At 39.1% G+C, this 27,970-nt stretch overlaps 1 protein-coding gene across 14 annotated transcripts in view; it reads left to right on the top strand.

The window, feature by feature from the left end:
- Positions 1-27,970, top strand: part of NCOR1 (nuclear receptor corepressor 1) — a 114,961-nt gene that overhangs the window by 18,924 nt on the left and 68,067 nt on the right. For 8 of the 14 annotated variants that reach the window (XM_073315880.2, XM_073315882.2, XM_073315881.2 and 5 more), the window contains exons 2-10: positions 4,072-4,248; positions 7,177-7,316; positions 7,801-7,860; positions 9,579-9,774; positions 12,258-12,440; positions 14,572-14,685; positions 21,930-21,986; positions 23,144-23,196; positions 26,114-26,180. In XM_073315880.2, the coding sequence (XP_073171981.2) occupies positions 4,141-4,248; positions 7,177-7,316; positions 7,801-7,860; positions 9,579-9,774; positions 12,258-12,440; positions 14,572-14,685; positions 21,930-21,986; positions 23,144-23,196; positions 26,114-26,180 (978 nt within the window). In that variant the 5' untranslated portion in view covers positions 4,072-4,140. Of the gene's footprint in view, positions 1-1,854; positions 2,187-4,071; positions 4,249-7,176; positions 7,317-7,800; positions 7,861-9,578; positions 9,775-12,257; positions 12,441-14,571; positions 14,686-21,929; positions 21,987-23,143; positions 23,197-26,113; positions 26,181-27,970 lie in introns of those variants that run through there. The other 6 variants (XM_078849274.1, XM_073315885.2, XM_073315884.2 and 3 more) reach the window with 2 other exon arrangements.

Here is a 27,970-nt window from a genome sequence, read left to right as displayed (position 1 = left end):
ACAGGCAAAGCCCCAGGCCCAACAGTATTTATAACTTGAAGGAGGCACAACACAATATATATTAGCAGGCAAACCTCCCCCCCCCCCCCCCAAATATGTTGTTTAAATTACATGAGACAGATGCCAGAGAACACTACAGTGGCTGACTGTGAAGCATCCCTCAAGTACATAGTTCCACACTGGGTTCTTCTAATAGCACTGGTGTCTGACCGTTCAAATTCAGAAGAGAGATGTTCCACCTTACCCTCCACCCTGGTGGCAGTTTTTCTCCCTTTTTCTCACATACATTATGCAGCACACAACATGTAAATATAACCATTAGGATGTTTTTCTTGATGTGTTCTAATCTAGTGAGTAAACAATGCCAGTGACCCTTCAGTGTACCAGAAGCACATTCCATAGACATTCTGCATCTGCTGAGCTGAAACTTAAATCTTTCCTTGGTGCCGTCCAGATGGCCAGAATACGTCTTGATGAGTAAGTGGAAGGCTGGGTCTCAGAGAATCGCTGTTGGCATTTCCACATCTCCAATGTTAATCCACTGCTCAGGAAAGGCTGACCCTAAATGCAACTTCTTGAACAGTCCTGTGTTCTTAAAGATGCAGGTGTCTTGCACCTACCCTGACCAACCTACATTGACATCAGTGACTCAACCCCTGTGATCCACTAGCACTTACTTTTCCATGGTTATATATCCTTTTTTGTTGATGTACTCAGTAGCAAGGTTGGCTGGTGCCAAAATAGGGAGATCTGTTCCATCTGTCTCCCCACAGCAGTTCAGGAACCCCATAGTTGCAAATCCATTCACTATTCCTTGCCTTCCACTTATCATAGCCTGGCACAGCTGGAGGCAATTAATGACCTTACATGCTTGCATGGCAGTGGCCCGCACTGTAGATTTTCCAACTCCAGAATGATTTCCCCCGACTAGTAGCAGTCTGGCTTTTGAAAGCTTCCAGGTCGTGGTTGTCACTTGTTTCTCCACTGTCAATATAGGCCTTATTTTGCTATCTCTGCGTTGAAGGGCTGGGGCAAGATCAGCATACAAATACAGGACTGTGACTCTTTGCATCTGGAAGTTCTGCAGCCACTGTTCGTCGTCCGAAACATGCATTACAATGTGCTTCCACCCGTAAATGCTTGTTTCTCAGCACCAGAATTAGTGCTCCGCCATCTGCAGCTGCTCCATGAATGCCACCAGCAACCTGGGATTTTTTTCACTAAATCCATCAACAAACTCTTCTTGACAATATCCTCGTATTCCCCATTGTGATCCCATTGTTTCAGTACTTCCTGCAGGTCTACAAATACAGGAGAATCATTTGTCGTGTTAGCAGTGTTCATGTTAATAGGGCTGAGCTCTCTGGGCCCCATGCGTCCGGCAAAGATGGCAGAGGCTGAAAAGCACGATGTGGAATTTTTGAAAAATGGCTTGAAAATTATGGAATGTGGAAGATATTGTAGGGTGGAAAAAATTGCATGCTGGGTATTTGACCCCATCTCCCAAAAATCCCTGGGTGAATCCTTGCTATCCCACAAAACTGTGAAAATATCCTGAAAGGGATTGTGCCAGATGGCAGTGCATGGCACACTGGGATAACCCTACTCATGGTGCACCATGCTTTATATCCATGCAAGCACTCCTGGTGAGTACGTAAATTGCCGATGCAATCAGCCAAATATGCACATGCACAGGTGAAGTACAAACTTCAGTGGCTGTATTATGATGTAAATTGTGTGGGCCAAAGCTTGTGGAGTAGACATGGTCTCCATTCTCCACCTGTTGGATCACCTTGACCTGGATTACTCCTGACACTATTTCTGCAACTTTTTTTTTCCTTTTCTCTTCTCTAGCCTCTTCTCTTACTCCTAATTTTGACAATAATAAAATATAGCTTTTCAGCTTGAGAACTTGAAAGTTGGCATGTTTCTAGTTCACAATGAGGAAGTCACTGGAAAAAACAAATGACTGAGCATTTTCACATGTACAATGTGAAGTTTCTAAAGTTGTTGATGTTGCCATGGAGTCTGAACACCATTGGGGAGTTAGAGGATAGTCATGCCTCTCTTCTCTACGCCACTCCTTTCCGCCACTCTCAACTTGAGACTCGCAGATTCTGTTCCCCTAATAAAACTCGCATCTTTGCATGCCATTGCTCAACCAACAGAGACAAGATGTGCTGCCTGTAAGTTTTCACACATGATTTTGGTTTTTTTGCTTATTTTCTTTTTTGTTTTCCTGTTGCCTTAAAGGAATGTGGTCAAATTAATTTACTAAAAATGGAAATTTAAAAATTATAATTTTTCCCCATTTATGCTGTTTGTTACACCATGATTTCACTTAGCTGAGATACTAAATAGAGACTATTCGCTTCCCTTTGATAAGTCAGTTTGTGGTCAGGTTTAATTTGCATTTTGTCAGACCATTGCCTCATGTGCATCTCTAGCACAATACAATATTTGAGTTGCCAAAGCTATCATGTAATGTCTACCTAGCTTTTTAAATATTTGTGGGTTTTAAAAAAATTAATTTTATGTTTTATGGAAGTTTGTTTTCAAAAACCCAAATCTGGCCCAGGAAGCATCCCTTGGATTCAACTTTAAGTCTCGTTTAGACACCCACAAATCAGGAAACACAGGAAAGCATTCAAGGATTTTATATCTCAGCTGTACCCTCACACATGTGTGGATTAAAGTAGTGCTTAAAAGCATGATCACTTTCTCATTTTTTTCCTGCTATGTTAAATACTCATAACACTCAATGTGTAATATTGTGCAAGACTAAAGATACATACTGCATGAAACACACTTGTCAAACAGGATGGAACAACATACTACAGTTACACTATTGGGCAACAGAGTGGTACTAAGGGAAAAAAGGCTGGCATGTGTATGTGTTTTGTATTTAAATAACAAGTAAGACTGTAGAGACTATATAAGAATACTGAGGTTAGTTGTTCATGGCAGCTTATGTTGCTAAGCAGATGGGCTGCTGAATTTTCTCAGCTGGAATTTTTTCAAGGTGTGTGCCTTAATTATCACTTTCATCCAAGAACAGAGTACAGAGGTCACAAGTGCATGCATAACCATGTCCAGGTCCGCTCCCCCAGATGGGGGCAGGCTCTTCTAGCTAGTTGCAGATGAAAGTGGGTAGTTTTTTGTTGCCATAGCTATTTGGCTATCCAGTAGCAGTAAGAATTTCCAAGACTGCTGACTGATTTAAATGATCTTCAGGCAGGTTCTTGGTAATGGAGGATGTTTTTCTGTTTTGTTTTCTTTAAAAAAGGCTAGTTCTTCAAAGCTTCTTCCTACAAGCATTGCCTCAATCTTGGGTGGGTTCTGTGTAAACTAGATACCTTTTAGTTTGTGCCAGCAGCATCTACGCAGGGCATTAAGAGTACAACGCTTCGGAGCACTCTGCAATTCACATCCCTGTAGTCCATACTGGAGTGGAGTGTAGACCTAAACTGAGACTGCTAACAAGGCTGCCATTTTTAATGATGGCTTTTATGCGTGCCTACCTACCTAAGAACTAAGGCTGCCAAGCTGCCATTCAATAGTAATAACTTCTTGTAGGGTCCAATAGAACTGGTGACATAGTGAATATTGAGCCATCTGGCCTCAAGGTTCACTTAATAAGGATGTACGGAACCATTCATATCCATTTAAAAAAAAAAAGTTCCCAAAGAAAAGAGGTGAATTTAGCTCATTACACCTTATCCTAAGGTAATTATCACGATACAGCTTGGCTATATAAGAACTCCTTTAGTATCTTTAAGTGACCTGTTTAAAAAGTAAAATCTTTCTAATTAAATTGGTGACTGTTAAAAGGATGTACTCTGACAATATAATTCTCAAATCCTTTTGTAGCTAATGCTGACCCCTCTGTTTTTGAGCCCATTTAAGAACAGCTAGCAGGATTCAAACTAGAGCAACCTATTGAATAAATGTATTGTGTGCGTGGGGAAGCTTTTACTGGTAATGGTTGTTTTGCTTAGGTGACTATGGTTATAATGTGTTGGAAGTACATCTGGTACTTCATTACTTATCAGTGTTCTTTTTTCCTTTTAGGCGGTTTCCTAGAAACATGATTGCTTGCTGGTGTTGATCTCACAGTTTGTGAAGACTCCTTCTCTGATAATGTCAAGTTCGGGCTACCCTCCTAACCAAGGAGCATTCAGCACAGAACAGAGTCGTTATCCTACTCACTCTGTCCAGTACACCTTCCCTAACGCGCGACATCAGCAGGTAAGGAGCAGATACCATGCAGATTACAATCTGAACCTGTCATTCGGGTATTTTGCTCATGCCAAATGTGTATTTTTACCTACTTAATCCTAGGTCAAATATGTTTTGAAAAACAATGAAATTTCAGAGTATTGAACCTAATTAAAACTGATGAGGGGAATTTACATACTTATGCTCTGTCTTCCTTTGATGGAATTTGGCCAGTGCACCAAGGTTAATACCTCTAATTAAACAAAATGTGAGATATGGTTTGAAATGTTTCTGGCCATATTTAGATGCCTTATGTAAAAGGTGTCCCTTCTAGTGTTATATTGCTTCCTAACTCCCTAACGAGATATTGATTCACAGGAGTTTGAGTTTATCCTTACTTCCTGCAGCACTGTGGTTTGTGAAATCTGGTGAGATCCCAGCCCAAGGGGGTAAGACTGTTATGATGACGTAGTAGTAGTCTACCAAAATATTAAAACCATGCAGGCATCCTAAGTGAAATGTTCAAATTGTCAGTTATATGCTACTTCCTATTTTCAATTCTGTAAATCCCCTCAAGAAAAATGTTATATGTTTCAGTGTTTAGTTAGTTTCTTAGTGTACGAAGAGAGTGGAGTAGCAATATATATTTGGCAAATAGAGAACCTTCTCTCTAAAATAAGGCAGTCTTTTTTGATTCTCACTTCCTCTGGTTTTATTTTTAATGTTGAAAACTCAAATGTAAATATGTGTAAACCAGAGTGGAGTGACAGAGGACACATTTTGACCACTGAGCAATGCTGCTGCCAATTTTGGCTTGCTAAATAGTTGGTCAAAATTTTTTTTTGCTGAAAACCTTAGATTTTATAAACTGCACACTTCTTCTGTTTGTTGGCTTGGCTCTCTTAAGATAAAATCAAGAAGATTTAAATGTCTTTTGAATATAGTACCATATATTGTGAAATTAATACAACTTTTCTATTTTTGTGGTTGGTTTTGTCCTAACTGGAACACACAATCCCTGAGGAACTAATTGAAAATTATGTTCTTTTTTTAGTCTTACTTTTAATCTAGTAATGCTTAATTACTAGGCTAGGTGTAGCCAACATAGAAGAAAGGCTGGATTTGGAATGGAAACACTAATTTTCCAACAGTGTGCAAAGATGACTTGTATAATCTTTGACAAATCTAATAACGTTTTCTGAGTTAAAAAGTGACCTGTCAACTGCTGTGACAGAATGGTTCCTACAAGTGCCATAGGAGGTCAGTCTCAGGAATGGAGGGAGTCTCTCTACTGTGGGGCCCAGGAGCTCTCCATGAGAACTTACCATTGCCTAGCTCCTCCTCTTCCTTCCCTCTAAGAACCCTAGATCCCTGGGTAGGTCAGAGCAATACTTAGTACACCTGAATGTGTGTGTGGGGAGTAATGGTGTGTTTACAATACTACTATCCCACTGATTCCCCCACCGCATCCCCAATCATTGAGGGGTAGCAGGAGCCAAACTGGCCCTTCGGACAAGTTATTCAACTTGGGGCAGCTCTAGCTTGTGTCCATGAATAGCGGTCTACAAAGTGCTGTTCTGCTTGCTAGGATTACCAAGATGAACTGCACTCTGGTCTTGCCCTCACTCATCCCCAACCTGCCCTAGAATGTCCCCATGCCTGCTTGGCTAGGAAGGACTGGTGTAGGGCTGGCTATATTAGGGTTCCCTTACACTAGGGAAATCCTTAGCGGCTGCCTTAATGTAGCTTTGGGTCCGGGTTGCACCACTGGAGTAACGCAAAGGGGACTCGAGGGATTGAAGATCTGGCCTCCTATGTGCTCTTTGGTCACTGGTGCTGAGTAGGATAAATCTCCTGGCTAATGAGGTGGTTGATGAGTTGTTGAGGGTTATTTTGCATGTTAAGAGTTAGTGTTCATTGCGTTTTAAAGAAAATGGAAATCTATAAAAAGACCCATGTTAGAATAAATGTTGTTTAGATTAGTGTCTCCTAGACCTCCCTTTGATTGTAAACTCCATGGGTCGCTTCTGTATCTTACTGAATCTAATATCACATTTCGAAATATCTTGAGCTGCATTTGAAACCTTAAACTTCAGCTCTTATGAAAGGATCTTCAAAAATGGAGAAGTTGTGTGGTAACTGGACAGTTTAAAGCCACTTGTATGTTGAGTTCCGATATTTCAGTGGATAGTATTCTGTACTCATGATATAATATTGGGGATATAAAACTTTTTTTTTCTAATCATGTCTGAAACAATGGTTTTAAAAGTTTACTGGTCCTGAGAATATGGGTACTGCATCTTTGCAACTGTTCCCATGTGATTGTAGCAGCTAATCTCCCATGAACAACTGGAGCTAGATATTAATGTCATACCATTTGCAAGTTTTGATTCCAAGCTTTCATATGGCACAGAGCTTTCACTTCTCATAATCTCGGAGTTTAAATCTGTGTCAAGCTTTGGTTAACAAAGCTCTTCTGGCACTTGTCCAGGACTGAGCATATTGAGTCCTGGAGCTCAGTCCTGGTCTAATTCAGTCACCATATGTGTCTGCTAGTGTATAGATGCAATCATTTTTCCCTAGACAGGTTTGAATATATTCGCTAGGAATGAATATGTGAATTTCATTCTTATTTCCTTTATATTCTCCCCATTCCCAGACCACCTCTCTTTTTTTGGGCTCCAAATTACTTTGCAGTTCCTGTGATGACTGTGATAGTGGATTTTATGACTCTGTTTCTCTAATCTGTTTTTTTTGGAGTTCCAAAAAATGTCTGTAAAAGAAACTTCCCATTTTAAGACTTAGATGTTGGCTTGAAGCAAAGCTGTGATAATCCGGTCTTGATTTGCAAGAATTCTTCAGAAACCATGATTCCTTCATCTCCTGAGTACTTTGGCTCAGTCTCATAGCTTTTGAATTTTCATTCTTGCTTAAATATCAGGACTGTTTTTCGTTTAGGAGTTTGCAGTTCCTGATTATCGTTCTTCTCATCTGGAAGTCAGTCAGGCAACTCAACTCTTGCAGCAGCAGCAGCAGCAGCAGCAGCAACTTCGTCGACGGCCTTCCTTACTTTCTGAATTTCACCCAGGCTCTGACAGGTAAGGGCATTCTATTTAGATACAAGAGAAATCTGTTACGAGTTGAACCAGACTTTATAAAAGGTATATATTGATAATTAAAAAGTATGCTTCCACAGTTCTTGCTTAAGGACTTAGCTTTATTAAGCACAGGGTTCTCCATTAACTAACCGTATTGGTCTGTGTACGGTATTTGACAATATTTTAGGTTTGCCTTGTTTAAAACCCATTGCACAACTCCCCAGCCCACTTGGCTTAAATAAGATGTTTGTTTCCTAGATAGGAAGTGACACCTGTGCTTCACTTCCCCCCCCTCCCCCCACCTCTCCCAACAACTTTTATAGCAAGCAATGAGAACCCTCGTGCATATCACAAACTAGTTCTTCAGAAATATTTTGGCCATAAGTGTGTAACGTTTGTTTCTTTGAGATACAGTGACAAGTGAAGTTATACAGCAAAATTAAAGAATCATCACAGTGTGAATATTATCCATCATGTTTCCTAGATTTCACTGGGATAAAATTCATACACTTGAATATTCAGCAGAGGGTATTTGTCTGTCTAGGTAAGTAAGAAGCAGCAGAGCTAGTTGGGTTGTTTCATTTGTCATAACAGTATAAAATACTTAAATGTGGTGCTAAAATGCAAGCAATTGGTGGTGATTTTTGACAACAAAGGAATAAAACAATTTACATCACTTGACATAGTTCAGAGTCAAATGTTCTTGGGACTGTTTTGCAAGTTTGTTTATTAAACCAGTCCTGCTTGTATGGTAAATAGATACGACTACTGTTTTGGCTCCAGCAGATTAATACTGCAGTGCTATAGTTGGCTGTTACTGTCGTGAAAGCTGCTGTCTTTCTTTTTTTAAATAAAAAATAGTTTGCTTTATATCAACTAAATATGCTTTGCATTGATGTAACTTAAGGCAGTAAATGCCAGCTAAATACTGATTGTTTATTAAATAATTGTATTTAACCGGATTTTCAACTAAGAGGTATGCAGTGTGCTTTGAATAGCAGACTTGAAAATAATCATAAAGATTAATTCAGCCACAGATCTCAATGAAATTTTAATAATCTGAATACATTTTAGATACTGGGAATGCCCAATTGTGTAGGGGAAAGTTTAAGTATTGTGATTGTTTTGCTCTCTCATTGGTATAATCACATTCCGATGCACAGAGGTATGCATATGATACTCCTTGCAGTGAGGTGAAATTGTACTCCTGCCTTGCACTTACACTACTTCAAATGCAGTGTTGTTGCTCATAGCTCACTCTGATCACAGATCAGAAGTGGTCTGTGCTGATCATTACTCTGGTGATAGTTAGTGTGTAAAATAAATGAATAGCTCCCCAACTCTGGATGCTAAATTGGAATATTCCCAGAAATAATTCCCTAATACTGGGTCTGAGGTTAACTAGTTGTCTTCATCTTGCAATTTATGAAGAAGACAGCTGGATTTGGTTTAGTGCCATCAAAGTACCAGAGTGCTATGATAACCTGCAGCAGGTAAAAGGACAAAAAACTGTTCTCAAATTGTGAAAAGCTCATTCACCAGTTTTGGCAAAATACAGAAAGCTACTGTCATTTCTTCTAATGAAATCTTCTAAGAAGGTGGTGAAGCATATGAGATATCTTATTGACATCCTGTGTAATTCACTGCAAAGAAGCTAGTGATGCTGCTATTTTGCTTTGGAAAAAAATGAGTGGGAAGAGCCACCAAATCACTTCCCAGCCCCCAGCATAGATGGTAGAGCACTACTGACAAGTACTTGAACTTGAGAGTGTGGTGTAGACCAAGTTCCAAATAACTTCAATTTCTAATTAAGATACTTTTTATATGTATTTGAAATTTCTTCAGAAGAAAAATAATTAATTGAACTACTGTGCTTTTGCATAATTCTGTGGAATGCAATACTAAACTTACTGATGTGAAGGCTTTTTGGTGCTCTTTCTTGACCCAAACCTGTTTTCTGATATACTTGTAGTAATGGCATAAGTTTCATGTCCTGCTGTGAAGTGATGGGCATTTAAAATAGTACCTTTGTGGGCTTTAATTAACTTTCAGTCAAAATCCATTTTAAAAATAAAAGCCAATTTTCTGCAACATATCACTTAAAAACTTTTGCCCTTCTCACTATTTAGAAAGAGTTTTGTGACACTCTTCCCTATAGTCTTGGAAATGGGACACAACCATTAAATAATGCACCATATAGAGTTTTTTTGATAGATATATATTTTTAATTTAATTGCTTTTACAATCTCTTTTGTTCCTTAGGCCTCAAGAAAGGAGAACTGGCTATGAGCAGCAATTTCACCCAGGTCCGTCACAGACTGATCATGATTCATTGGAATCTAAGCGACCACGTCTTGAACAAGTTTCGGATTCCCATTTTCAGCGTGTTAGTGCTGCTGCTGTCCTGCCTTTAGTACATCCTCTACAGGAGGGATTACGATCTGCAGATATTAAGAAGGTAAAGACAGTTTTTGTTGCAATATTGAAGGTGTGCCTTAATATGTTAGAAAATTGATTAGATGACTATTTTAAAGATTGTTGTGGCTGAAAATAGTATTAACTTAAAAACTGTATCAAGTTACACCATTTCTGTGATGAGCATTTGAATATTGACTGCTCACTATTTAGAAACATGTTTTGTTCACTAGTATAGTTGCAAGTTATAGTAGTGTGCTCACTAGCTATGTGTTGGAGTAGTAAAAAACCATCCCAGTAAGTTGCATAATATGCTTGAAGGTTAATTGTTTCTTGTACAGAATGTTGGAACACTTAACTTATAGCTGCCACTTGAGTTTAATTTAAAAAAACATCGCTTCAGCAATATTATGTAGGCTTCTGTTGAAAAAGTATTAGTGCAGTGATCTCTGCTCCAGTCTTAAACCGCCAGCAGATGGTGACAGACAAAACAGCTGAAATGCCTTTCCCTCTGCAAATCTCCAAGACACTTCCTTGTATTTGAAAATATAATAGGCGTAGAATGCAGCCTATTTATTTAATTGAAAAGTGTTGCCCTTCTGTGACTTTCCATGAAAGACTTTGAGAGGCAGAGTTGCCCAGTGAGTGCTGGATTGGGGCTCAGTACCCCTATTCTTTTATTCTTGGCTTTGCCACTATTCTGCAAGTCACTAAACCTCTCTTTGCCTCTGTCTCCCTTCACACCATATGACATGTCTGCTTGGATTGTAAGCTCGTTAGGTGGATGGTATCTAATGTGTTTGTGCACATGGAGCCCCACTCTGGATTGGGTCTCTAGACTCTACCATAAAGCAAATAATAAATAATGTAAACCTCTTACTTTAACAACCTTAAGTTTTTTTCCATCTTTCACAATGGAAATAGGTCTCTGCATTGATCCAGAATAACACGGTTCATGATAGGTAATACAAAGGACTACCTTTCCCTGTATGAGTAAGAGTTCCTTTTTTGCAGAAAATATTGGGAGTAACCTGACTACAGTATCTTATCTCCTTCATCTGACAGTTTAACCATGTTAAGGAGAAGATAGTATTCTCTGCTAGCTAGAGCAAGGGATTGTAAATCAGGTGACCGGAGTTCTGTTTCTGACTGTGCCATTGACTTGCTCAAGGTTACCCAGCAAGTCACTTAGCCTCTTTGTACCTAAATTTTTCCCATCTGTAAAATGATGCAACCTACCTATCAAGTGTTAAGGTTTAATGAATGAGATGCTTTAATCCCTAGCTGGAAGGTTCTATAAAGTATAATTGGTGAAGTATTTCTCTAGATTGAGCATGACTTACAAAAAATGGCCAAGATTTAAAAATGTGTGTGCCTAAAGTTAAGCCTGGTCTACACACTCGGATTGCACTAACTAAATCTGTTTCTAAGTCAGTCTAGTTAAATTTATGTGGTTCCCCTCTGTGGATGCTCTTAAATTAGATAAAGCTTGGATACATCTGTGGTAGAAATGTGAGTTAAGCTGATGCAATTTCTGTGTGTAGTGACTAACCCCATATTTCCTAAATTTATACTTAAACTCTTAAAAAAGTGGACCGAGTTTGAAAATTGGCTTAAATGGAATATGCTAGGCGCTTCTCATTTTAGAAAATGAGGCAATTTGTTTTTATTAGGTGTCTTAAGTATGGATTCAAAAGCTAATAGTTGGTACCCATTTTAAACAAATTTTGGATAGTGTATTTTTATACTGCCTTTAATTATTTACTGCGGCTTTTCATATTCTAAATATAGCACTTTTCTGTGAGCTAAAGTAGAATATTAACATGATACAGCATCTTAATTTCTTGCTCTGTTGCATTGCAAAGATAAGCTCAAAGGGGCATTGGAGGAGCCAGTCAGATGTGTACAATGTTATGTTTTCATTTAGTTATGAATAATTTTTATCCAAGTGGTGTACTGAAATACACGGTCTCAATCTTATATGCAATTTAAGGTACCTTCAGGAAATATGGAACTAAAACACTTAATTTGTTTCAGTGAGACTGGTTTGGATAAGGCATTCATTTTCCAAGTTAGTCATTGGTGCATTCAAGATTTCATCATTTTTGTCTTTAAACATGTCTTCAGAGATCTACCTTTTAACGTGAATGCCTGTGAAGAGTTGAAGATGGCCCTAATGGGGACCTATACTTGTAAATGTAAATAGAAACTAAATTATTTAAGATGGATTTTAAAAGGGTGACATCATGATCTTTTGTTAATTCCAGGCTGCATGAAGTAAAAATGACAGGAAAAACTGAGTACTTTTAGAAACTTAAATTAAACTTCAGAATTATCAGTGTTAAAGTGATTCTAAGCGGTAGTGTAGATGGCTGAAAGCTCTGGTCAATTTTATCTTAATTTATACTTGGACAACTTTATGTATTAAGATTTGAGACTACATCTGGAGATTGTAACATAACTAATTTATCTGTCTTCAAGTATTATGTAAGAAAACATGATCAAATTGTTCCTTGTTTATTTAAGGAACCAGCTTTTGGAGGCAAGCATGAAGGGCCGTCTTCTCCAGTCTCTGGTCAGCCCTGTGGAGAGGACCAGAATGCATCACCTTCAAAACTGTCAAAGGAAGAGTTGATACAGAGCATGGATCGTGTAGATCGAGAAATTGCAAAAGTGGAACAGCAGATCCTTAAACTGAAGAAAAAACAAGTAAGTCAGCTACAAAGAACACCATAACCAATGCTATTTTTATTTTCAGTTGGCAGAGCACAATATTAAAGTGTTTGCAAAAAATAAATGAACTAAACTGCTTAATTACAGTTTGAGTCAAAGTTCTTGTTCTGTAAGCAATGTGTACTACGTAAATGGGTTGGATGTTATAATCTAGTTCAGAGGTTCCCAAGCTTTTCTTATTGTGTACCCCCCTTCCGGATCTATCAGTTGCTGACATACCCACTTCCAGATTTACCAGATGCCTACATATCCCTACCCTTCTCATCACTGATACTTGGTTTTCCTCTTAACACTCTCTGTCTTTAGCCATCTGTCCCTATTTCACTGTTACGTATAGATATAGTTATAGTGTGACACATACAACCGAAAAAAACCCCTCACTAAGTTCTGAGCTCAGTTAGACTGGAGAGTTGCTGAGCAACTCAGCCCGCTCTGTATGGTGATTGGAGGTAAGGGCTGTGTACATCAGCATCTCTGCATATCTATGTTCTCATTGTTACATCTTGAAGTAAATTAACTACCATATTTTATATAACAAATTCCCACAGAGTTTTAAAGCTTCATCTGAGTAGCCTATTATGAAAATGCAATAAATAAAATAATAAATCCACCATTACGTAATTTCTCCATGTACCCCCTAAAGATATCTCACGTACTACAGTTTGGGAAACCTTGATCTACTTCATAAATGCTGGCTTTTATTTTTTTTTAAACAAGATCCTTGGAAAAACTATCTAGAGATGTTAAGAGTAAAACTATTTACTTAGAAAAACATTGGTAAAATTAAATGTTAAGATCGTGACTTCATTAATCTTAAGAATGATTTTTTTTAAACCTTACTTTTTTTAGTAAAGCAGTATATTTTAATGCAGGACTGACTTTTGTAACTATTCTGCTGTAAATTTGCTTAGATGAATAGCTATATAGTAAAAGAGCAACAACTTCAAACTAAATGCTGCATTATGCTCTTGGAGCATTTAATCAGTCTTATGAGTTCTTATTCCAGCTTGTTATACCTTAGATTAGAACAGCAAAAGAGAACTTGTCTGGTTCTCTTACAATATTTACTCACGCATTAGCACTTGTGATCTGCCTCTGTCACTTCCTTGGGTGCAAAATCAGTGACTGATCATGCAGATTTCTTGGAAATATATATATATTTTAGATCAGGACCATTAATTGAATCCCTGATTTAAAACTAAAAAAAAATTGTACTGTAAGTTCTTAGATACTTTAAATGAACTGTAAAATTAGGACTCAATCCTGTTCTGAGTACGTGGCATTTTATAAAATGTTAAAAGCTGATTTCTTACACAACACTATAACACAGCAAATCATGTATAAGGGGGTAGACATAGCCATTACATTGGAGGTGTATATTGATCTTTATTGTATGTTTCTGGCTTGCAGGAGGGAAGGATATTTACAGCACAAAGATTAAACTGACATTGATTCATATATAAAGGAATGTTTTGGTAAGAGAGGCAAATCACAAGAGGTTAATTGCTGTGAAAAACAAATATTGCATATATTTGGTTGTTTGATGTTACTATAACCTTTTAAACTTCTCTGTGTGTGTGTGTGTGTGTGTGTTCAGTAACTTTTTTCTGCCATGAAGTATGGTTTTGGATTGTCAGAATAATAATGACAGGAGTTACTTCAAATAAGGAGTTCAAAAGAATATCAGCAACCAGGATTTTAAGTACATTATTTTAATATACTGTCAGACTTTTTGGGGGAGTATTGCCTCAGCATGAAAGCTTGAGACAATTGGTATTCCTTGGCTTTAATATTTTGGTTGAAAGTTAAATATTTTTATTGGTAAACCAGAACACAGCACTATGCATTTAATTGAATCAGACCTGTTTCAGTTTGACAGATGTGGGTGCATCTCAAAAAGGTTTAGTTTACAAATATTAGTGCAAAAATACTGTCTTTTTGCCACTTCTATTGGCACTAAACCCTGTTCATTCATACCTTGCAAATTAAATGATGAAATGACAGTCACAGCAAACTGTTGATCAGATGCATATTTTATCTCTGGTGACTAATTACTGGTTAGGGTAACATGGTGCGGATGGCTGATTTTCTTTCTCTCGTCTCTTAGCAACAACTTGAAGAAGAAGCTGCTAAACCTCCAGAGCCAGAGAGGCCTGTCTCCCCTCCTCCAGTGGAACAGAAACACCGCAGTATTGTCCAAATTATTTATGATGAAAATCGGGTAAGCTTGCTTCTTAGATTTGGTTGGCTGAGTATGATTCTATGTAATCTTACACATTGTGCTACATTCCTCTTTGTGCGCTATTTCAGTTTTTTAAATATGCTGCAGTCGTTTCATATTTTAACCATTTTGATTATTTTTCAATTGGAACGTAGTAACTTCTTTTTTTAATGACAAATGCTTGCATGAGATTTTCATTCCAAATCTCAGAATGTTTTGGGCCTTGAAGGTGACAAAAGCAATGAAAATGAGTCTGTGAGACCCTGATCTCTGGATTGGTGCTTTGATAACATTTTAGTGCCTCATGGAGTTTGATCTCCTGCATTGTCTTTAATCACATAAATACTGGCACGCCTGACTGAGTGGTAAATTCTCATTTAAATTTTGTAGATGAGTAATATGGGGTTCCATGCCTTTTTTAAAAAATCTGAGTTCTGACACTTAAGGATTTGGATGAATGTAAAGATGAAATATTTGGGCAAACTTTTAGAGCTGCTTATGCTGCATTAGTGGCTAATAAAAAGCAGAAGTTCAGTGACCCCAAAACTGCAGCAACTCTGATCTACCAGATCCCTGGTCTGTTAATCTGTTGAACAGCTCTCAAAGTCCATTCCTTGGTTTTCCTAGGAATTTCTGGGTTAGGGGACTATAAGTATAGGGGGTAACAAAGGCCATGTCTATACTACAAAAGTACTCTGATTTTACAGAAGTCAATTTTTGGGAACAGATTTTATAAAGTCAAGTGCATGTGTCTACACTAAGTACATTAATTCGGTGGTGTGCGTCTACAGTACTGTGGCAAGCGTCGACATTCCGAGCGGTACACTGTGGGTAGCTATCCCGCAGTCCTCGCTGCCCATTAGAATTCTGGGCTGAGCTCCCAATGCCTGATGGGGCCAAAAATTTGTCACGGGTGGCTATGGGTAAATGATGTCGGTCAACCCTCCCTCCCTCCATGAGAGCAACAGCGGACAATCATTTCGCGCCCTTTTCCCTGGACTGTCTGAGCAGACGCCATAGCACAGAAAGCATGGAGCCTGTTCAGCTCACCGCAGTAGTTCTGACCATTGTAAACACCTAATGCATTATCGTGCAGTTTATGCAGAACCAGCACCTGAAAAACCAGGACAGGAGGCGACGCAAGTGCGGTGATGAGGACATGAACACAGTTTTCTCTAAAACCGCGGTCCCCAGCAATTTGGAGATCATGGTGTTTCTGGGGCAGGCTCATGCCGTGGAATGCCGATCCTGGGCTCGGGAAACAAGCACAGAGTGGTGGGAACCGCATAGTGTTGCAGGTTTGGGATGATTCTCGGTGGCTCTGAAACTTTCACATGCATAAGGGCACTTTCATGGAACTTTGACTTGCTTTCCCCGGCCCTGAAGCTCAAGAATACCAAGATGAGAGCAGCCCTCACAGTTCACAAGCGAGTGGCAATAGTCCTCTAGAAGCTTGCAACGCCAGATAGCTACCAGTCAGTCAGTAATCAATTTGGAGTGGGCAAATCTACTGTGGGGGTTGCTGTGATGCAAGTAGCCAACGCAATCATTGAGCTGCTGCTATCAAAGGTAGTGAGTCTGGGAAATGTGCAGGTCATACTAGATGGCTTTGCTGCAATGGGATTCCCTAACTGTGGTGGGGCTATAGACGGAACACGTATCCCTATCTTGGGACCGGACCACCAGGGCAGCCAGTACATAAACCGCAAGGGGTACTTTTCAATGGTGCTGCAAGCACTTGTGGATCACAAGGGACGTTTCACCAACATGAACATGGGATGGCTCGCGTCTTCAGGAACTCTGTTTAAACGGCTGCAGGAAGGGATTTACTTCCCAGACCAGAAAATAACTGTTGGGGATGTTGAAATGCCTATAGTTATCCTTGGGGACCCAGCCTACCCCTTAATGCCCTGGCTCATGAAGCCGTACACAGGCACCCTGGACAGTAGTAAGGAGCTGTTCAACGATAGCCTGAGCAAATGCAGAATAGTGGTAGAGTGTGCATTTGGACATTTAAAGGGTCGCTGGCACAGTTTACTGACTCGCTCAGACCTCAGTGAAACCAATATTCTCATTGTTGCTGCTTGCTGTGTGCTCCACAATCTCTGTGAGAGTAAGGGGGAGACGTTTATGGCGGGGTGGAAGGTTGAGGCAAATCGCCTGGCTGCTGAATATGCTCAGCCAGACACCAGGGCGGTTAGAAGAGCAAAGCAGGAAGCGCTGTGCATCAGAGAAGCTTTGAAAACCAGTTTCATTACTGGCCAGGGTACTGTGTGATACTTCTGTTCGTTTCTCCTTGATGAAAACATGCCCCCTTGGTTGCCTCTAAATTCCCTGTAAGCCACCCGCCCTACCCCCTTCGATCACAGCTTGCTTGCAAAGGAAATAAAGTCACTATCGTTTAAAAAACATGTATTCTTTATTAATTGATTACAAAAATAGGGAGATAACTCACAAGGTAGCCCGGGTGGGGTGTGGGAGGAGGGTAGGAAAAGGCCACTTTAAAACTTGTTGAATGCCAGCCTTCTGTTGCTGGGGCTGTCCACTGGGGTGGAGTGGTTGGGTGCCTGGAGCCTCCCCCCACCCCCGCGTTCTTGGGCGTCTGGGTGAGGAGGCTATGGAACTTGGGGAGGAGAGAGGGTGGTTAAACGGGCTGCAGCGGCAGTCTGTGATCCTGCTGCCGTTCGTGAACCTCCACCAGACGCCGGAGCATGTCTGTTTGATCCCGCAGTAGCCCCAGCATTGCATCATGCCTCCTCTGATCTTCCTGCTGCCACCTCTCCTCATGTTCGTCAGCCACTTTCCTGTACTCTGCTATTGTGTCCCTCCACACATTCTGCTGAGCTCTGTCAGTGCCGGATGACTGCATGACCTCAGAGAACATTTCATCGCGCGTGTATTTTTTTCGCCGCCTTATCTGAGATAGCCTTTGGGACAGAGGAGGGAGGCTTGAAACATTTGCAGCTACTGGAGGGGAAAAAAGGGGAGTGAAGTATTTTAAAAGAGACGTTTTACAGAACAATGGCTATACTCTTTCACGGTGAATAACACTATTCACATTACACAGCACATGTGATTTTGGTACAAGGTCGCATTTTGCATCTTATATTGAGTGCCTGTGGCTTTGGTTTCAGAGTAACAGCTGTGTTAGTCTGTATTCGCAAAAAGAAAAGGAGTACTTGTGGCACCTTAGAGACTAACCAATTTATTTGAGCATGAGCTTTCGTGAGCTATAGCTCACTTCATCGGATGCACCGGCTTTGGTGTTGGAGATCACATACGCAGTGCCAGGCAACAGAATTCGGCAACAGAAGGTGGACATGGTAAGCCATAGTCTTTTGGCTTCTGCAACCCTCATAACAGCAGCGCCCTCCTCTCCCATACCAAGCAAAGCACGTTGAGTTGGCCATTTAGTGCTGTGGTTTTCTTGTTAACGTGCAGCAGCAGAAACCAAACTAACCCCCTCCTCCCATCCAGTTCTCTGGGATGATCGCTTTACCCCTCCCCCCACCGTGTGGCAGATATCAGATCCTTGCTAGCCAAATGCAAACAGCTCAGTGCCAATCTCTTCCTCTCGCGCCCCCCCCCCCCTTCCCGGCATGGCTAACTGCGGGGAGGATTTCTTTTCAGCCACAGGCAAACAGCCCAGTAGGAATGGCCACCTCTGAATGTCCCCTTAATTAAATTCCCCTATTTCAACCAGGTTACCATGAACGATATTACTCTCCTGAGGATAACACAGAGAGCTAAAGAATGGATGTTGCTTGAATGCCAGCAAACACCGGGACCATACGCTGCCAGGCTTTGTCATGCAATGATACCAGATTACCTGCTACTAGCATGGCGTGGTAAAGTGTCCTACCATGGAGGATGGACTAAGGCTGCTCTCCCCAGAAACCTTCTGCAAAGGCTTTTAGAGTACCTCCAGGAGAGCTTCATGGAGATGTCCCTGGAGGATTTCCACTCCATCTCCAGACACATTAACGGACTTTTCCAGTAGCTGTACTGGCCACAAATGCATCCCGAGTCTTCAGGGCTACTTAATCATTAAAAGACACCTGGCTTTTATAACATGTATTATATTTAAAAAGGTACACTCACCAGAGGTCCCTTCTCCGGCTTCGTTGAGTTGGGAGGTTATTTCAGTCAGGGTGATAAAAAGATCCTGGCTGTCAGGGAGAATGGTGTGTTGTGTGCTCTCCTCAAGCTCGTCCCTCCTTCTCATCTTCCCCATCCGCAAAATCCTCAGGCATGGCGGAGAGTACCCCATTATCGGAGTCCACGGACGGGGTGGGGTAGTGGTGGTGGCCCCCCCCCCCCCCCGAATTGCATGCAGCTCAGCGTAGAAGCGGCATGTCTGGGGCTCTGTCCCGGAGTATCCGTTTGATTCTTTGGTTTTCTGGTACGGTTGTCTGAGCTCCTTAAGTTTCACGCGGCACTATGTTGCATCCCTGCTGTAGCCTCTGTCCCTCATGGCCTCGGAGATTTTTTGAAATGTGTTGGCATTTTGTCTTTTGGAATATAGTTGTGATAGCACGGATTCCTCTCCCCATACAGTGATCAGATCCAGTACCTCCGGTTCTGTCCATGCTGGAGCTCTTTTTCAATTCTGGGACTGCGTGGTCATCTGTGCTGATGAGCTCGCCTGACCAAACAGGAAATGAGGTCAAAAGTTTCTGGGGCTTTTCCTGTACACCTGGCCAGTGCATCCGAGTTCAGAGTGCTGTCCAGAGCAGTCACAAGGGTGCACTGTGGGATAGCTCTCAGAGGCCAATACCTTTGAACTGCCTTCACAGTAACCCTAATTTGAAACGGCAATGTCGATTTCACCTAATTTCAGTTTATCGCCTCGTTGGGGAGGAGTACAGAAATTGGTTTTGAGAGCCCTTTATGTCGAAAAAAATGGCTTTGTGTGGACGGGTGCAGAATTAATTCAATTTAAAGATGCTAAATCCGATATAAACTCGTAGTGTAGACCAGGCCTAAGAGTGCCTTACTGTTTTGGTTAGTTACATGGGCAAAATATTAGTGTGTTTAATGGTACTTCCTGTGCATTTTAAAACAGTTGTGAAGGGTCTCAGAACTCTGGACAGGTGTTTATACCTCTTTATAAATTAAAACAGTAAGAAAATGTAGAACAGTGGACCTCTTCAGTGATGGTTTTAATTCTTCAAAGATAGAGGTTCTTTTCCTTCTCACCCTCTGTCCCAATTACATTTTTTAGGTTGGCGAAGTTGAGCTTTACAAAGACACTCAGTTATCCTAGGTTTCAGAGTAGTTATCATAGACGTTAAAGATGGAAAAGCCCTACCACACTAACTTGTATTACATATTGTGGAAGTGTTTTCTTACCCTGTTAAAGAAAAGTGTCTTCCTTGTTTATCTGTCTGTGGAAATGGGGGTACTACTTCAGGATTCACTAGTTACTGTCTGAAAAGCCCTATGTAAAATGTATTATGTAACTGATATAAGCTCTAAATAAGCAGCAAGCATGCTTTTTAGTTGTTAAACAGCGCTTTTTCTTCTTAGACAACTAGCACTGAAATGTTCTTTCTAAATTAATCTAGTGCTTATTATGAGATTTCCTCAAATCATTGAATCCCACGAAGGGATGACAAAAATGAAATGATTGAAGAAATTTGCAAACAACTTAGTGGGCTGTGCAGGGGATTGAATGGAAAAATGTAGTGTAATTTTGGTTACAGATGCTTACTTCTGTTAACAATATGCTGAGGTTACTGTTGACTACCATATGTTGTGTGTCTGACAGCAGATGGGAAAACTTTATTAATAGGGTGTTGGGCATTTAGTACCCTTTTGAGTGTTCTTGTGCCTAAATTGATCCTTAAATTTCAAAACTGACTCACGGTGGAGGAAATGCTGAATTTGAAATATTAACAATTCTAAAACCAAAGGTTTGTTCAACTCAGCAAGGGCAGGGTCTGTCTTCATTGTACAATCCTAAGCATATTGATGGTGCATAACTTGGCATGCATTTTGCAGAGTGCAGTTATAACGAAGTTATTTCTGCTGCCTACTATACAAATATTGTGACATTTGTGTATGCAATACTTGTTTGGTTATCTCTTTCTGCAGTTTTGCAAGAAGGTAGTCACCTTTACAGCATCATGGTTAGAGGGTGGACATTGTAAGGATATAACTCTTGATTTTAATGCTCAGCTGTACTTAGAGAATTTAACTCAACTAAGAGGGATAAAGTTCAGTCCCTAGTTGTGTTCTGAGACCAAACAAACCATTTTTCTTAGGGTAATTTTGTACCATTCTCCTGATATGTAATTACTTTGCACAGCTGTGGGTTCCAAAATATTTGTCATTTTTCTGAGTTCAGAATAGTACATGTAGAAAAGTAGTAGAATTTAGCGGAGCACACTTTCTAAAAATAACCTGGGTTTTTGTTTTTGTTTTTTTAATTTTTGCTGGTATGTGAACCTCCTGGAATAGCTTGTAGAACTTTTAACTTGTAGAGAGGAAGCAGCTCAAAAATAAGTGTATTGCATAGTCTCTTAGTCTGTTTGCTAAAGAAAGGGTTTAGAAAGGATGGGTAGATTAAATGAACTTGTGAAAGCTGGGTGAGTAACTCAGCTCTGTTCCCTTAGGAACAAGACAATTTTTTGCCCTTTCACCAAGTACTGTGGGTGGATGTGTTGGGTTAATCTGTAGTGAAGTGTAGCTTTGAAAAAAGGCATATTGGACATACAGGTTGATTTATTTTTTGTATATTTTCTCCTTGCCTTTACTTTAATGGCTACCTTAACCCAGCCTTTCTAAATCATGCTTCCCTGGCTATGGAGCACACTTCCCTCCCCTTCAGATAATTATTTGCAGTCTGACCCACTGTGTGCTAGTTGCTTTCCAAATGTCTAAGAAGGGTGGTTCCTGCTCAGGTGAGCTCACAGCTTAAAGTCAGACAAGTATATAAAGGTCTGGGGAATAACCATAGACAATTTATATATGTTAACTCGATTCACTACAGAGACTGGGTGGGATATCTTTTATTGGACCAACTTAAAACTGTTGGTGAGAGAGACAAGCTTTCTAGCTACACAGATTCACTATAGGCAATATGGCAGAAGCTGGTTAAGAGAGACTTAAATGTGGATGGGGGATTTATCTTTGCAGATGACCTTGGGGCAAGATGGTAAATATAGTTTTGACAGTCCAATTTGCATTATTACTGAATAAAACTGCATTAATATTTAGACTATACAAAATATCTTTCACAGAAAAAAGCAGAAGAAGCTCATAAAATTTTTGAAGGTCTTGGTCCAAAAGTTGAACTGGTAAGTTCCTTTATTGCCTTTCTTGCTTTTCTTTCTGAGATTCTTCTCCCAAGATGAACAGACATAAGAAAGTATGATTGCATGACTTAAACTTGTGGCTAAAAAAAAAAATCTTTAATTTTTTTCTTAATATAATTGACTTACTGTGTATTTGGTCTTGAGGGCTCATGTGCCTGTCCATTTCTGTAGCTAAGGCCTTGTCTACACTGCCGCAGTAAGTCGACCTAAGTTATTCTACTGCAGCTACATGAATAATGTAACGGCATAGCTTGGGTTGATTTACTGCGGTGTCTAGACCGGACTGCGTCGGTGGGAGACACTCTCCCATCGACTTGTGTTACTCTTCTCGTTCCGGTAAAGTCCATTGGAGAGTGCTCTGCTGTCGATTTAGCGGGTCTTCACCAGACCACCTAAATCAACCCCCGCTGTATTGATCACAGCAGCATGATCTCTGGTAAATGTAGACATGGCCTAAGAGGATTCTTTGAATGTTTCAAAACATTAAATGATGGGCACAGGCCAGGAGAGACCATATAGTTATGTGCCAGAAATTTAAAGTGGCTGATGTAATATAACTTTTTTTAAAATGGGCTAGCAGGCCAGACCACTGATGGGAGCAGTCTGTTGAACATTACTTAAAACAGATCTCTTTTAAAACTTGTCAGCTGTTTGGCCAATTCAGTAAAGAACTTAAGCACATGCATACGTTCATCCTGATTCCTGCAAAACATGTAAGCGTGTAACCCTTAAAAAGTCTGAGCAGTCCTATTCATTTCAGTGGGACTTAAGCATATACATAAGTACCCCGCTGAATCATGGGCTCAGTGATCTGACTGGCTCAGTTTGTAATTTTTTGTAAGCAAATTTTAATAAACTTGAAATAGAAGTGTTTGTTTTTTAAATGTTTGAGTCAACTTTATTTAAAAGTGAATTCTTTAGGCTAGTGATCACTTTATAGGCTCAGACTGTAAATCCAGTGAAGTAGAGAAACCCTTCTGTGAGTTGCTGAGCACCTTCAACTCCTGTTCATTTTAGGTCACTGCATCTCACAGGTTGGGAATTCTGTTTGCTTTAAAATGTTGCTTTAATATGTTATGTATTTGTAGAATTAAACACAAGTGTAATGTTCTTAATGTATATGCCAATCCATTTTGTAGCCACTTTACAACCAACCATCAGACACAAAGGTGTACCATGAAAACATCAAAACGTAAGTACTAAACATCTTGTAATCTTGCTGTTTTAAAAGGAGTGAAACATCCTAGTTTTTACATATCCATGTCATTACGTTTTATTGTAACAAAACATTGGAACTTCAAAATCCCTCATTTGCTTTATATGATTTATGAAACATTTTCCGTTTCAATTATTTTAGCTAGCTCAGTGAAAATAGACAATTTCTAGCCCATTCAGTTTTCAGGTTTTTGTGTACTAGAACAATCCTGCAACATTTGGTTTGCAACTACTGCAAGAGAATGAAAAACGCTTTTCCACTGGAATTTTTTTAAAAGAAAACATTTGTTTGTCTTAGGTTTTTGGAAAAGTTTTTTTTTCCAAAACTAAAATTCAGGCCTGATTTGGCCTAAATTTCTTTGTCCCTTTCCTTCATGAACAAAGTGTTCAAGAAGCCTTTTAAATGTTGCCACTGTTAACAGAGTCAGAGGAGTCCTGTTTTGTGCAGACACTATGATGTCCTCCTTTTTCTGTGGTAGACCCTGAATTGTGTCACTGCATGCTATATTTCTCCACTATTTGTTACTTAGGACAAACTAAATTCGGCTGCATGAAGTAGACTGCTATGTCTTCTGGTAGAAAGTGTGGATTTTGAAAGTTAACATTCAATAATTTCTTGCTATTTCTTTGTCAAAATAGTAATAGCCTCATACTTTATAATCCAGTAAGGAACTGAAGGAGTACCTTTATGTGGCTAAATCATTCTTTAGCATGGTTAATCATCTTAAGCTTCATGCCCAATCAGTATTGAGCCCTTCTCTCAACACCCTGCAGACATCATGGTGAGCAGGCTGTGAAGAAAGAAAATGTTGATACAATGGTACTTCCATCCTACTCGAAGGCAACATTACCTTCTTTTTCCCTACAAAATGCCATAACTAAAATAGAGAAGAATTTCAGAAACTGTCATTGTTATATCAATATGATTGAGGCTTTAGCCCTATGTTTTGTTGTAAACTGAAAGGCTCTTATGTATTCCAAAATGTCACTGGAAACAATCTGTGCCTATATACGGAGAGTCTCATATACAATTCCTCTGTCTCCAGGCTATCTATCTGTAGTATTCATGAGGGATTCCACAGAGGGTGCACTTTGCTTTCAATTTATACCTGTTTTTCGGGACAACCAACTGTTGGGAAAATATTTTGTTTTTACTGTGATACTTGTAGCAGGATACAGATTTTTTTTTTAAAGTCAAAATTACCCTTTTCTAGGAATGGTTTTTGTAAGGTCACTTGCTTACTGATAAGTGGCTTTGATATTTGTACAAATAATGAATATATTTGATGCTAGGATATCCTGAGGTTACGTATAATGGTTTATAATATGCTGGGTATATAAATGTTTTCTGTTGAGTGTCTTGTGAATTAGGGAAAGGTGCTGTTTGCATTGAGGAGTGGGATGCTTTCCAAGAACTGTTTTATAAGTGCTTAGGAAACTTAAACCTCTTGATTGACTTTCTATGAATGGCATTACTGTCAAATACATATTCTTGTTGTTGTCTGTATCTCTTTTTTTTATCATCATGATTAGATGTTTTTCTAAACCCTCTGCTCTAGGAATTATTTTGGGGGAGTTCTATGGCCCGTGCTATTCAGGAGGTCAGACTAGATGATCGATTTGCACTTCTTCTTTTTTGGGCTATGTATTTTTAAGTTGTAGTCTGCATCAGGCTTTTGTAACTAAGATATAGGCCCTCTGGAAGAAAGTCACTTGTGAAGTTTTTGAGACAACCTTAACTTTAGCTGCAGTATATAGGCAGAATAAGTCTTGTTGATAAACTGTACCTTCTTCATAAGACACTCTCTGGGAGGTAAATCTTTTTTTGCATATGCGACCAGTGGTCCTCCAATATTTACTTTCTAGATACTGTGGAGATTTCTAAAAATAAGCCATGTCTGGTACAGTTTAGCCCTTACATTTTAATAATTAAAAAAAATCGCATTTCCTAATCAGCTGTACCAACATTTCCCAGTTTAGTGTGCATGCTGATGTTTCTTTCTTCAGTATAAAATTTCCCATTAGCTTGAGAAAGGTTTGGAAGAGAATACTTTAAACTTAAATACACAACTCTTCTAAATACTGTATTTTCTTGAAATACAAAGTGGAAAACAGTATTGAAAGTGAAATATAATAGTAGAATTTGCAAAGCAGAAAGTTATTTTATACATGTGGGAGGAAATTCAAGAATATATCTGCAAACGTTATGAAAAAATTAACTTTCAGCGAGTGTGGAACGTGCATATGACCATAAGTAAGTTGGTGAATTTTTTAGAATTTTTCATCGTAGCTATATCTTTAAATGTAGAAGACAAAATTACAAAAGATAGATTCATTATAATAATAAAAAACTGTGTACGGGGACGTTGAATTTTCAGGAATAATATATTACAAAGTAAAGTATATAACAGTGCCACAGCTTAGTTAGCTTTGTATACCAGTTCCAAATCCTGATGACCTAGGTGATTATTACATGTACTTGTAAATTGCAACTCATTCACTCAAAAGGTATAAAAGGCCCTTCACTTATTTCCAAGTCATCAGAACTTTGCCATATTCAGTTATTAGTCCCATCCTGTCCATCTGTGGTGAGGAGAATCCCAGGCTTACATAGGTTGGCTGGGATCCTCTTAATCAGTCTCTTGGCCAATCCCTCCCTCTTCAGGGATGGCTTCTGTTGCATATAATAGGATTTTAGTTTCATGGCGTTTTTCCTGCAATATCAAACACCTTCTGAGGTGCAAGCAAGAAAAAGAAATGTTAGATGAATCAACCATCCATATTTTCTATACCTCTATGTATATTTTCAGTAACTTCTTTGAGATCCTGATGTTGATAAAGTCTGTGGTTAAAATGTAACTTTTAAACACTTTTCCAATTCTCTTGTTTTCTAGAAACCAGGTGATGAGGAAAAAGCTGATTTTGTTTTTTAAGAGAAGAAATCATGCAAGGAAACAAAGGGTAATGCTGCAATATCTTTGTGGAAGTCAGAGTATTGACAAATATGTGGTGTCACGTTGGGCATGTTGACTCAAATGCTTGTTTACATATATGTTCACAAATCAGTTTTATATAAATCTGCACATTCCAGGTTAATGTTAGTATTCTTTGCATGTTTGTGTTTACCAAAAGGCTATGTCAGAAATATTAGTTGTATCAGGAATATGCATGCAGACTGAAGTGGAAGGGCTACATTTGTACTTGGTAACTTGCTCACGAATGAAATGTTGTTCTGTTCAAGTTACTGTGCATCTATATACTGCTGCTAGAAAGTGAGTAAATATGTTGGAAATCTTATTGGGGAAAAAATTTATTTCATAATGTGTTCAATGGAGCAAATGATGACTGATGTAACACTTTCTGAATAAATACCAGACAACTCATTGGTGAACAGTGTAAAATAGTCACTGTATCTCACCAGCAGAGTTTTCCAAACTGAATGACATACTCCAGTTTTAATTTTTAAATGCTCTCCTCCTTAACCTAAACTTAAAGGGATACAGGCAAGTTAAAATACATTTATAAAACTAACTTCTGTACCTGTGGTGTTAGTAAAATCTGAGATTATTTTTAAAAAATTCTTATCTATTTCACTCTTTACCTTTAATTTTGTTTTGGGTGACGAAAATAAACTAGTCAATTTCACTTCTCATTCTCAGGTTCTAGCACAAACCAGCAAGGTTTTGGTTTGCAAATACTATAGAGAATCAGACAATTTTCTTCAGTGAATTTTGCTTCTTTTATGAAAAACCCTTTTTATCCAAAATCTAATTTTTAGGCCTAAATTACTTGTTAGTACCCTCTAAATCCGATGAATTTGAAAATTAAGACTGTGAATCAAAATTCTTATTTATCTGATTGGAAATCCAATTTATAAAATGACTATGATTAAAGCTTAAGGGTTCATTTTGAAGTAAATAAGAATTTTTAGTTAACTTTCTGTGAAATAGCAAACAAGCAATCCAAATTTTAAATGCTTAAAAATTAAAAAAAAAAAAAAAGGGGCGGGGGCTTAAGATCAGTTTCCAATGTCTTATAGTAATTGCTGTGGCAGGCCCCCCCCAGACTTCTTTCCCTATATAGTAACTATTGATGGAGAGATAAAACATCATTCAAAACTTTTGTCTTAAAAAATCCAAGAGCATTTTTATTCCTGTGTGTGTATGTTAGATACCAGTGTTACTATCAGAGCACTGTTTTGCAAATTCCATTATAGGGAGTAACATCCTTTTTGGCCTTGCGTGATGTCTGAAACAGCACTTCTTTAAAAAATGAAAGAGGTTAAACATCACTTTATCTCCATCCTGGAATCTCTTTGCATTTACATTATTCTTTCCTTCAGATGGCTCTAGTTTTCTATGGGCAGCCATTCCTCTCCTGAACACTGAGGTCAGGGATATATTTCACTTATTCCAATCCCATCCCTTTAGGAGACAACACCCAAAAAACCTTGGTATGGACAACATCAGTTACTGAGGAACCAGCAATAACATTTCGCAAATACCACAGAGAAGTGCACAGTATAAGAACCTAGTTAAATAATTAAATCTGCAGGTTTTTTTTGCACTGATGAAACCACTTCTCCTACCTCCTTAAAATTGGGCACATTTCCTATAAAGTCAAGAGCCACCGGACTAGTAGCAAACTCCTGTATGCACTTCTGAACTGAGCATCTCTTGTAAGGCAACATATCAGAGCTCTGAGTTAGTGAAATACTGATAGTATATTAGTGTTTAATTCCATCACTTTTA

This window comes from Lepidochelys kempii, chromosome 17 (genome assembly GCF_965140285.1).
Source record: "Lepidochelys kempii isolate rLepKem1 chromosome 17, rLepKem1.hap1, whole genome shotgun sequence".
Taxonomy (NCBI): Eukaryota; Metazoa; Chordata; order Testudines; family Cheloniidae; genus Lepidochelys; species Lepidochelys kempii.
The sequence above is the reverse complement of the archived record's forward strand: the minus strand, read 5'-3'. Positions and strand labels throughout refer to the sequence as shown.